The sequence below is a fragment of the Labrus bergylta genome, chromosome 9 (genome assembly GCF_963930695.1).
Source record: "Labrus bergylta chromosome 9, fLabBer1.1, whole genome shotgun sequence".
Classification (NCBI taxonomy): Eukaryota; Metazoa; Chordata; class Actinopteri; order Labriformes; family Labridae; genus Labrus; species Labrus bergylta.
Genome location: NC_089203.1, coordinates 11,424,928 through 11,437,176, shown reverse-complemented (window position 1 = coordinate 11,437,176; position 12,249 = coordinate 11,424,928). Strand labels below are relative to the sequence as shown.

The 12,249-nt window shown below is 42.0% G+C and overlaps 1 protein-coding gene across 2 annotated transcripts in view; it reads right to left on the bottom strand.

The window, feature by feature from the left end:
* Positions 1–12,249, bottom strand: part of flt4 (fms related receptor tyrosine kinase 4) — a 45,759-nt gene that overhangs the window by 10,607 nt on the left and 22,903 nt on the right. For both annotated transcript variants that reach the window (XM_065958708.1, XM_020639394.3), the window contains exons 6-16: positions 10,279–10,418; positions 10,021–10,192; positions 9,183–9,300; positions 8,886–9,070; positions 8,202–8,367; positions 5,713–5,848; positions 4,960–5,068; positions 2,797–3,156; positions 2,095–2,241; positions 945–1,076; positions 258–364 (exon numbers count right to left, since the gene is read on the bottom strand). In XM_065958708.1, coding sequence (XP_065814780.1) covers positions 258–364; positions 945–1,076; positions 2,095–2,241; positions 2,797–3,156; positions 4,960–5,068; positions 5,713–5,848; positions 8,202–8,367; positions 8,886–9,070; positions 9,183–9,300; positions 10,021–10,192; positions 10,279–10,418 — 1,772 coding nt within the window. The remainder of the gene's footprint in view (positions 1–257; positions 365–944; positions 1,077–2,094; positions 2,242–2,796; positions 3,157–4,959; positions 5,069–5,712; positions 5,849–8,201; positions 8,368–8,885; positions 9,071–9,182; positions 9,301–10,020; positions 10,193–10,278; positions 10,419–12,249) is intronic.

Below are 12,249 nucleotides of genomic sequence, written 5' to 3'. Positions count from 1 at the left end.
TCTTACTCTGGGGTCACTACACGGCAACTATACGAGGTGATGTATTGTGTGACCTAGTGAGGAGAAATCAAAGCGATTTGAGCCTCGCTATAGACCACTCCCAGCAGAAATCAGTGTGCAACCACAGACTCTCAAAGATCAAATGGCTGAATTGTCAACAGACATGTTTGGAGTCAGAGGTTAAGGTGTCTTCGTCACAGCCTGTCAGTTTCTCCTACAAACACACAGACACACAGAGGAAAGTGGTGCCCTCTGACCCTCTTCACATTGCAGAAGATTAGGATGAGCAGGGCCCAGAAGAAAACAGCGATGACTCCTGTCCCGATGAGGATTACAATCTCCACGTTGGCCTTGTCACTCGAACCTTAACAGAAAGAAAGGTGCATGGAAAAGAAAATCACATTTTGTTGAGAAGTTTGCAATGCTGAGAATCAGAAAGCTTTCCTTTATTCAGTCTCTTTTTGATGAAATCACCCTCTTGTTCCAGTAGGGGGTGCTGTATTACAAACAATATGTCCCGGTTTTAATTCAAGCTCCTTTAATTAAAACTTCTGCTTTACATAAATGTGCTCAACAGCCATTTACTCAATTCAGCCATTGATCATGAGCACACTTCCAGCAGACTTGTTAAATAACTCATTCTGAATACATAATATCCCAGCAGTCAATGACTTCGATTTCACTTAGGAGAGCTGTTAACATAACTAAAGCATAACATCTACAGCTGCAGTGAAAATTGAAAAGAGATGAACCACTGAAACCAAACTGTTTTCTGCGCAGAGATGTGAGCTCAAGGGCGACAGTGATTTTAGTCCTGAGTGCACTTGAAAAAAAAGCCCGTCAGCTGCAAGAGTCCATGAGTGGATACAGGTGGTGCATCACAGCTTGTTTCTGTGTGTGTGTGTGTGTGTGTGTGTGTGTGTGTGTGTGGGCGTATGTCTCACCGATGACCCTGACGGCAGCCGAAGAGTGGACGCAACCCCGCTGGTTGCAGGCGGTGCAGGTGTAAAGCCCCGCGTCCTCTTCTCTGACTCGCTGGATACTCAGCGTGCGGTTTGAATCCTGAAGCTGGATCCCTGCAAGGGGACACTTGTGATTAGTGACACACAGACACAATGCCACACCCGAACACTTATTTACCGTTCATAATTTCAGAAACATATTTCATAATACTCTTGATTTCTTGTCACACTTCAAGGTTCTAATCAATCATATTTATTTATAATCCTGTCGTCCAGGGCCACAGCCATGTGTTCCAAAAGCCCCTCTGAGTAAATCCAGAGCAACAGCTGTCACTCAGACCCCTATTGACCATCCCTCCTCTCCCTTCCTCCCCCGCCTCCATCTCCTTCAGATGTTAAAAAGTGAAGCCGCTGAGAAAGCTAATGAGCCGTGTCTATCGGCCGCGGGGTTCAATGTGTGGGTGTGGGTAAGTGTGCACATATGCTACACCCGTTCAAGCCTTCCTGTTACTGTTTGTGTTTGACACATTTGTTCAGCTCAACAGTGAGTGTGTGTGGAGCTGATGGATGGTTGTGTAGTTGTGCTTGTGTGCCCTTTTAGTACCATGTCAACTTCTGCCAAAGGACAGAAAATAAATTACTAAATAATCACATATCTTATTGTTTCAGTTTTTATTCCAATGTGAAGCCAAAACTAACACATTTAGCTGGAGAAGATAAGATAAAACAGAATTTCTATAATACTGAAGGAAAATGACCCAAAATACAAATTATAAAACACAGCAGATCAAAATGTGAAATATAGACTATGAAGTGTATGAGAGCCAATTTAAAGAAACAGTACCTCATGGAGAAATAGTAGTAATATGACAAATTAAGTACAAAGAAGAAAGTAGTGATGGCGATTACTTTGACAGAAGAAGTGGCAGTGATTATGAGGGGTTGTCAGAAACTTATGTTTTACCAGAAAACAAATCTAAAGATAGGAGTACTGCCAAATAAAGACACAGAGGTGGCAAACGTCATGAGTAACTCTTGCTTTGTGTCAGATTGTGTGGCTGCTGGGTGGGTGGATGGGCAGCTGCATTGTTGTGAAAACATATGCATCTCCTGGGTAGGGATGTTCACGCACCTGACATTTGGTGGAGAGGCCGGTTGTCTTTGAACCAAGAAAGGCGAGGCAGGGGTCTGCCCTCCACGTCGCACTCCATCCGCAGGGACTCGGTTACATTCACCGTTTGATTGGTGAGGCTGCGCTTGTAACGGGGCGCCTCCAGGGCTACTCAGAAAAAGAGAGAGAGAGAGAGAGAGAGAGAGAGAGTGAGAGTGGGAGACAGACAGAGAAGTCAGTGTTATTGTCTGCATTATTGTGAATTTTTGAATGCTGTAAATGTACATGATTTTCGCAGAAAGGTCTTCTGGAATTGCCTGATAGCAAAAGTCAAAAATTCCATTAAAATGTACATCCATCCTGCAGGCACAGGTGCACGGTAACAGCGCACAACATGAATGAAGTATGGATTTGTGAGATTATTTCAGCCCTGCAGTCTCTCAGCTCTGTTTTCTGTCACTACATACTGATGCTGTGCAAACACCAGGTACTCTGAGTGTAAAGTGTCGATGTGGGTATCAGGCTGCGTGGGCACTTTTCTGTTAGTGTGTGTATTTTTTAAGCCTCCAGCATCTCTTCCATGCCCATTGAGACCTGTGTGTGTTTCTGCTGCCAAAGGGTTGAGCTTTTCTCTATAATTAGCTTCAGTTAAAGCGACTCCACTTCGCCAGGCGATGTGTGTATATGTCTGTGTCTGCAGCTTTCATCTCTTTTATCCCTCACCTTTGACAGAGATATATCTGAACAGGCACTGTTTCTCCCCGCTACGCCTGCTCTGAGCCTCGCACACATAATGACCCTCATCCTGTAGCTGTACAGCTTGGATGTTGAAGTCCAGGATCCAGCTGTTAGAGGGCTCCTGGAAGGAGAGCTGGCCGTCCAGGGTGTCCGCGTAGAGGTGCACGCTCCTGCAGTCCAGCTCCTGGGGACTGCCCTGCTCGTCCTGCAGGGCCCGGGGGTCGAGGCGGTACAATTGAAGCTGCTCGTAGGTGTAGTTGTCGGCGCTGCAGCACAGAGACACTTTCTCCTGCTCCAGGGAATTCTCTGAAGGTTGAACATCCAGGCTGAACCCCTCAGGGATGGCTTTGAAGATACAAAGAAAGGCAGGTGGGCCGGTAAGATTACATAAACATACAGAGCTGGAGTACAGGACTTTGGTGAAAATACCAATCAAGCAAAAATCTGCAATTGCTGTTCTGTGCTTTCATCAGTCCAGAGGATTTTTTTCTGATTTTGGTTTTGGATAACTAGAAACAAGGCATGTGTGAGGAGTTCTCATTTGGATTGGAGCTATTCCCTCTTCATATATATTTTATGAGCAAACAGGGCCTCCAGCAAGTAAAAGTAAAAACTACCAGAGGAAATAATAATTATGTTCACACAAAAGGCTGCTGAAAATACTGCCAAACCATACTGATCCTTTTTCATAAAGGAACTATGGCATTAAACGTTAATAATGGGGGGCAGTATGTCTTGGGGCAGCAGTAGCTCATTCTTTAGGGACTTAGGTTGGAAATTGGAGGGTCGCCAGTTCAAGTCCCAGTGCGGACCAAGTTTGGAAATTGGTCTGGTAGCTGGAGAAGTGCAAGTTCCCTTCCTGAGCACGTGTGCATGTGCAGCCCCTCACTCCATTAGTCTCTGATTAGACCCTGTTTGAGCATGTGTCGTGTGTATTTCAGCCCATGTGTGTGCAGAATGTCTCAATGAAAGTGTAAACTTGAATTACCCCTCGAGGGATTAAAAAAAGATACCATCTTCTTCTTTTAAATAATCAAAGACAATCTGTATTTTCACTCCTATTGTTGTTAAGCATTGCTATGCTAATAACAATAATGAAGAGTAAGGTCTAGAACCTGCTCTGTTTGTCAAGTGTCCTAAGATGACATTTCTTATGAATTGGGGCTATACAAAAAAAGATGATTGAATCGATGATTGATTGATATTGATATAGCGTATTGCAGACGTAGTTTGGGTTATTCAGCTTTACTGAATAAAAACTAAAAGACAATTACTTACTCAGACACGTAATTATTAAAAGGATCAGGATTCATTCTTGTTGAAACATTGACTTTTTCAATGAAATAAGTTTTAGCCTTGTGACCTTGTGTGGCCTTGAGCTTTTGCCTGAGAAGCCTGATCAATAGCCTGTCTATGCTCTCAGGTAGAAAGGAATGATCAATAGCCTGTCTATGCTCTCAAGTAGAAAGGAATGTTGCTTTTGAAATTTTTCGATGTAATTTTTCAATGCTGCACGCACCATCGATTCTGCTCCCCTCCACTGTAATAGAGTGCAGACAAAGATTGTATAAAAGAAGTGCATGAAGCCACCACCGTGAAGTCAACCACTGGTTTGTGAGATACTCTTTTCAAGCCTTTTTGCTCCTGCAATCTTGAAGTGATTGTATTTGGATGACAGGGTGGATATAAATGGGTAGATCTCTATCCTGGTTGACAGGTCACCATGGCTACAGTCTTTTAAATCATCCAGCCTAAAGCACATCCTGATTTATTGTCAATTGAAATCTAAATGGAAGCATCATTTATTTAATGAACAATATGCTGTATTGTTGAAGACTTGAAAACTTGTGATTAAGACCATCACATCAACGCATTAGGAAAATGTTTAATGAAGCATTAAAACAGCTTCAAGAATATATTCAAGATTGGTTCCATACAATCAGACTTCTTTTTGCAATCAGTGCAGTCACTCCCCACTGGCCATAAGTTAAAATGTAATTTTTAGTCACTTCCCTTCTCCCTCCCTCAGCACATTGTCTGCATTGCTACAAAAACTGCGTGAGACTTTAGTGAAATACACTCTTTCATTTCCCTGTGTTTTGTCATCCTTGTTGTCAAATCAAGGATTAACTATCAGGGCATACTTACTGGTTACATAGAAGTAGATCAGTCGCTCGTCTTTGCCAACTTTGTTTTCAGCAGAACATTTGTACATGATGGAGACACTGGCATTTCGAATCTGAAGCCTGCTCACTATCTGTTAGGTCAGAAAAGGGGGGTGAGACTTTAATAACGTTGTGATAGCATGCAGATTTTAAAATAAAGAGCAGGGGGCCCTGTCATGTTTTTCATGTGCGCTGACACAAACCTGATTTTATACTGACAGGCCAACAAGAGGACAACTCACTCAGGATGTTTCCTTATGTGGGCAGTTGAGCGTTTCTGTGTGCACGTTATAATTTGCTCTTACGGCTGCGCTTTATAAATGTACAAGCATGTGAATGTGCACATGTGCCCCCTGCGCACGTGTGTGTGTGTGTGTGTGTGTGTGTGTGTGTGTGTGTGTGTGTGTGTGTGGATGTGTTTATAGCCCGTCCTCACAGGAAGTCTGCAGAGGAAGGCAGTTCTAAATATTTCTACTGTGGAAATGGCTCATGATTGACAAATTTTGTTATGGAGCTCAGAATTTGGGACGCTTACATAAAAACATCGCAGTTCATGGATAAGTCCACTTACATAAATGTCTTCTTTCTGGGTTACAGCTTAATCGTATTCTGACTTTTTTTTAAATAAGAAAATTGCAATCAAATCATCATATTATAATATCAATCATTTTCTTATTCACGAGGAGGTGTGCTTTTTGCTTAGAATGCCAAACATAATCAAACAACTGTAATGTACCTTTTGTCGTCCATCCACCACTTCCACGGATGTTTCTATAGCCTCGATTTCATTCATGGCGTTCCCTGAGTTAATGTCCTGCCAGTTCTGACAGTCTGCGATCCCGTCACTCTGGCCCTTCCTGTCTCGTCGGACTCTGGAGACAAACACAGACACATTTGTGACATCTCTCCTCATTGACATGCATGGCAGAGAGGGAGCGGCGGGGAAGAATCCAGAAACACATCAAACCAGATATCCTGAGGTTTTATGAGATTTTTGTCTCCTCAGACTAGTTTGCATTTCAGATCTGAGCGTCAGCGCGCACCCAATAGCTGGGGCAATTATGCTTAGTGTCATGCCAACTAATGGAAAAAAATATCAATTTCTTTTTGTAAGGATCCATAGTGTGAAGACTGTAGCAGAACTAATGAACATGAAATGGATTTTTGTTTTGCATTTTTCTCCTAAAGGCACAATTCAACATTAGCGGAAGGTAATCAGGGTCAGTTTCATTTTATTTGGTATATAATGAAGTTGTACTCTAAACTATTTGACATTCAATACATAAACATGGATGAAACAACCTGTTTTTGATTTCCTCAGGGAAAAAATCAAGGGCATTTATTATTTCCATTAAATGCTATTGCCAATATTCTTTTACACACAGTTTTTAGTTTTGTCCCTTTGTGAGAAACAAAACCATCGCATCTAACATGACTGTGGCTACCAATGAGGCGTCTGTGTTGTGTCCTCGTTCATGGGCGATTTGGGGTAGGATGACATAAAGGTACATATTGAATAAACACTGCGTTTTTCAGCCACATGGTAACCCTGTGGTTGTAGTAATGGAGCTCTTTATTTGGCCATCACTGAGGTCCAGGCTTGAATATCTCAACTAATGTCCCATGGATTACTGTGAAAAGTGGTGAACAAATTCATGTCCCCAAATAGACTCTAAAGTAGAGATAGTCTCTAAAAATAATGAGTAAAGGCTACAAAGCCTCTACATTCGCTGGTACATTAAAACAAGACACAACTTACGCAACCTTACAGAGCTTTCCTTAACTGTGAAAGTTCAACAAACACATTTGAAATGAATGTTTTTGGATTGAATATTTCATTAAAAGCTCAACTCCTTTGTTAATGTATGGTCTCTTTAAAATCAACTTTAAAATCACATTCTGTTGAACAATCTTCACTTTTAAAGGTTCAATATAAACTTCAATACAAGAGAAAAGTAGATGTTGCCCAGCTGTAGTAAGTCGATATAAAGCATATAGGTATTAAAATAATTATGACCAACTCATCTGGTGCAAGAAAAAAACATTCCCAGAATAAAATTCTATGGCTGTGAGAAATATTCATCTTGCTTTAACTCAATGTCAGACCATTTAGCCTGAATGTGTTTTGAATGCTCTTTGTGGTACTGAGCTAAATGGCGTCTGTGACCCAAGACAGATTTATTATTCCTTCACTTTGTGTCTGACCATCCTATTAAAAACGAAAATTCTTATTGAGCAGAAAAGGTCACAACAGCCATTCCTCAGTCAGCGCCGGGGAAATGTCACAAGAGATGTGCAGGAGACAGAACATGAACCGGACAGCTAAAGCCAAAGTTGAACCTGAACTACCACTGTTGATTTTTTTTCGACCTATAATGTCATGCTGGAATGATGCTTTGTGTGTTTCAGTGTTATCTGCCCACATGGAAAGGTCAAGAGAAGAACAATAACTTCAGAATGAAGCCTTGGAGGAAGATGGAGGCAGGTGGATGTAATGAGAATATTCAGGAGAAGAGGCTTGAACACTGGAGCTTATAAAGGAAAAATAACTGTTTATATGGCCACCCTGAGAATCCATTATATTTTGCTGTGGGATTCTGCTGGGACGGAGAAGGAGAGGAGAGCCCAGGGCGATGCTGCATAATATATATGAGTGTGTGTGTCAGTGTTTATGCGGGCATTTAGCTGTGTATGTGATATATAGCACCCTGATGGATTCAAACACACCAAGGTGGTTTCTGTGCATTTCTGAGTATGTGTGTGTGTGCATTATGTGTTTGCCTATGAATGTCAGAAAGTGAGAGCGCTGTGAGAGAGCTGAGGATTGGCAGACCAGCTGCAGAGAAACAGAAACATTATCGCTGCATGGGGGAGGAAGCCGGTCGGTCATCGAACAGTCGCTCTTTCCTTTCGTCTCCTCTTCCCTCTACTTACTTCTCCTACACCTTCCTCTTAATCCCTTCCCTTTTATCCACCTCCACATCTCTTTCTTCACCGTCTCCTCCCTTTTTTCTAGACATAGAGCCAGTGGATAATTTCACACTGACCTCTTCCTCCTTTTTGGTCCTCACATAACGCTTCATGCACTGCTTCCCACTCCTCTTCTCTATCTGTCCTGTTCGATAAAACACTTTACTGCTCCCACACTGGTTTACAAAAAAAAAAAAAAACAACATCACATCTGAGTGTGTGGCTGTTTGTATCTGGGAGAGATGTTTTTCTTACAGTCTGCTCTGTGTGCTGTTGAGGACACATGGACCCCAGGCCCTCCACTGCCAGCTGACGGTGGGAGCGGGGAGACCATATGCAGTGCACGTCAGAATCTGGCTGCTGCCGCTGGGGTAAGGACTGGAAGGATCTGCCACTTCTTTCTCGTGGATCTGAGGGGGGACTGGGGAATAGGAGAGACACTTGATTAGATTCAAGGTCACAGAGATATCCCAGCATATTTTCATTTGGCAGTAAAGGAAACATCCTGGACTAGTTGGCACAGGTTTGCAGAGAAAAAAATCAGATTCTCCTGGAATTCTGGAGACGTTATCCAAGATAGAAAACTAAAACATGAGCAGAGCCGAGGAGAATAAAATGTGGAGAATAAATCGACCTCAAATTACAGAATTAATCATAACAATCAAATGCACCTAGGTGCGACTGCAGATTCATGTTCCACTTCAGCAGGGATTATTACATGATATGTAAATACTTTAAACCATGCAACACGTCTTTGTTAAAAATATATTTATCCTGTGGTTGTTTATACTCTCTATTGTACCTACTTGGATATTTAGCAAACCTCTGGAGTTTTGTAGCAGGACTGTAAATTGTTGCACATCCTCTAATTTGTTTTCCTATGCACAAAACATCTGGCCTCAGGTCCACTGAGGGTACACAGACAAACAGACTAGTTACCGTTGACGACGAGAGTGATGTTGAGCTTCCTCTCAATCGAAGCGGCGCTGTTCTTCAGCACCACCATGTAGAGCCCGGAGTCCTCCTGACAAACGTCCTTAATCTCCAGAGCGTGGTTAAGGTGCATCCTTATCCTCTTCATCTTGAACTCTGGCCGCTGGTTTATCAGCTTCCCATCTTTATACCTGGACACAACATACATAAATACACACACACACACACACGCACACACTTCAACTGCTGCAATACAATACCATCCAGCTGAAGTTTAATGAACGCACCAGAGTCTCATCTTACCATTGTGTTTCAGGTGTGGGGAATGCAGACACATTCACTTGTAATTTGAACGACTTCTGGCCAGCAGTTACCTCCACCACTGGACCCTTTCTGTAACTGAGGCTGATAAACGGCTTGTCTGGAAGAAGATACATTCACAAGTTAATCATTGGTTCGAGTCTGAAAGACAAAAGAAGTCCATGCCACAAATCTTACAAGAATCCACTATTGTTAAGTATAGTAGACGGCTTCTTGGTGTCGAGGGGCAGCTGTAAATCAGCTTACAAAAGTTACGGTTTAATGAAATGCCAACCCAAATCATCAGAAAACTCTTGTTGATATTTCAGAAGACATGAAAATCATTCCTCAGCATGTATGTGAATAAAGTGTCTTCAGTTATAAAAATCTATGTTGGGTGGTTTAATGGGTTCAATGGGTGGTTTAGGACATGGTTTCCTTACTGTAAATCTGGGTCATCATAGAAACCAGACCTGCTCTCGGGGCCCACAGTACTCTCTAGTTGATAGACTTTGTAGGATATGTCCTTTTAAGGCTTTTTTTTCTCCACTTTAGAAATATTCTTAACACCACAATGTTACGCATTCCTGTACCTTCAGTAATTTTTTTACAAGGAGAGGCTTTCTTTTTCTGTTGTTGTAGGTACTGTGCATTTTGCTCAAGGGCTGCTAAATTCTGTCTCATAAAAACTGATCAACTGAGCATGGATTTAGATTCTCTGTATTACAGTGAAGTACACATACTCAGTCAATGTGATACTTAAGCTAACAGGCAGATATGTTGATGTAGACAAGGGGCCAGCGAGCTATGTGGATCTGCTCTGAGCCTACAGTATGCTTACCATAAACTATGACCTGAGTTTGTTGGGTCAGTGTTGTTTCCATGCTGGTGACGTTGCAGCTGTAGGGGCCAGTGTCTGTGACGTTGACACTGTGGATCGTCAGGATGCTAACAGCCTCAGTGGCGTGGGACAGAGCTTCACGATAGGGCCTTATGTCCACTCGACTGTTTGTCTGGTGAGAGGACACTATTCAGCTTTTTCTGCTTTGTCTTTTTTTGATTCAACACAACAATGCAATCAACTGTTGCTGCTTTGTACCTTTTTGCCAGGATAAGACCACTTAATGTCCACTCCAGTGTTAAACTCCACCAACGCTGTGCAGTTCAGGGTGAGCGCCTCGCCAACTATCAGCTCCACAGGGTCCTCAGGAAACAGCTTGACATCGTAAACCTCACTTCCTGTCCGGGAGAATGAAACAGTGGGAGGGAGGGACAGAGGGACAGTGGGAGAGGTCACGGTGACATCGTCAGCAGTTTTTCCTTCCTTTCAGGACCAAAGGAAACGAGGAGCCATCCTACTATAAAGAAGTGTCCGTCACAAGTTTGCACTGTTTCCATTCATGTGTCAAGGTATAAATCAGTTAGAAAAATAAAGGTGGAATAAAGGGAAGACTCAATTTAAGATAAGAAAGAAAAAGCACAGAAAGTGTTGGACTCTTGCCAGTGTGTTAGATATTCAATCCCCCTCTCTGGGCAGTCGCTGGAAATTGCATAGTGTGTTAAATAACACATAGGCTGTAGAAGTCTGTGCAGCAGACTGTGATGGTCTGATTGTTTAAACGCTCCATTAGCTTTAGGAGTGAAGACTCGCTCTCAGTTTTCGCCTCTGACTGATGCTGCTGTTACTCTTGGCCAGCAGCAGTGGGTATGAGTTTCCTCTCGCCCTCTGAAGTGCGAGGTGAATGATCTCACACAACACAGCAAAGAGCCTCCGGGTCCCACAAAGTTCACTTGCAACGAGATGCAAACTCAACATGAAATCTCGTCTCTTCATCTAAGTTAGCTTTAATTGAATTAAACTTTGCATTCTCTCGTTCTCTTCTTTCTTTCCTTTTAATTCTGCAATAAAAATGCCACGTGTCCCCGCACAATAGAGGGAGTTGTTCCAGAGGAAAATACATAATGAAATAAAATCCTTCAAACTGTCACCATTAAGGCGTAATAGGCACATCGACAGCTATGCAGAATCAAAGTGACACTGTAGTCTTTACTCGCAACTTTGATTTCCTCACTTTTTTCACTTTAAACAAGAGCCACTGGAGCTTTGAACAGGACTTATTTGAACCGGTTATAATAGTAATGACACTGAAGAAGGGCTGCAGCATGTAATTCTATTGCAACAATTTAATGAAAAATCAGATAAGATACTCTTTTAAATGTCTAAAAAGCATATGAAAAATGACAAGATAAGGGTTGCTTAATTAAATATAACAACGTTTTCTGGATGAGGCTGTCCATATGTCTGTGATTTACTGAAACAATCATCAATCCTTTTTATTACTGGGTGTAAATATCGGCTGAAAGTACGAGTAAGTGTGAGCCTGTGTGTGTAAAAAGCTCAGGCCTTCTCTAGTCAACTGCTGCATTTCATGGAGCCTCTCCTTTTCTATAGTTGTTTTCAAGCATAGAAATAGAAAACCATGGGTTCAAACTTTGCCAGCATTGGGACATTAAAACCAGCAGACATAATGATTAAACCCTGAAAGCAAAATTCTCTTGGCTGTCGAACAAGTGCAAGCTGCTGCTTAGTGACAGAGGAGAGTGATAAAAGAGAGACGAGTAGGCTTGTTCAAGTTTTCTTAAAAGCAAGCTGAGCAGTGTGTGTAAAACATGCTTTCTGTAGCTTTAACAAGTGTTACATTTCGTGGCTGAATGGCTTTACAGTCTTTATTGGTCTTTACCTGAAAAACAATCTTTACAGTAATCTATAACATCTTCATACTGTACATTAGATGATGACATGTGCCTTGACTTGCTGCAGGTTTGCTGCATACACAAGATGAATCAACTGGATGCTTCCTTCTTCTATTTCTTCTTCTTCTTTCTTTCCCTCCCTACTTTCTCTCTCTTCCTCTGAATGTCCAAAGCTTATAGTTCAACTGTCTCCTCTTCAGAAACACTATAGTTTTATAATTTTAATTGAGGCTTCAGTGAAATGTTCATTGATGATAATTAGTTATTCTTTTCCTAAGTTTCTTAAAGAATCACGACCGCTCTAGTCTGAACCATC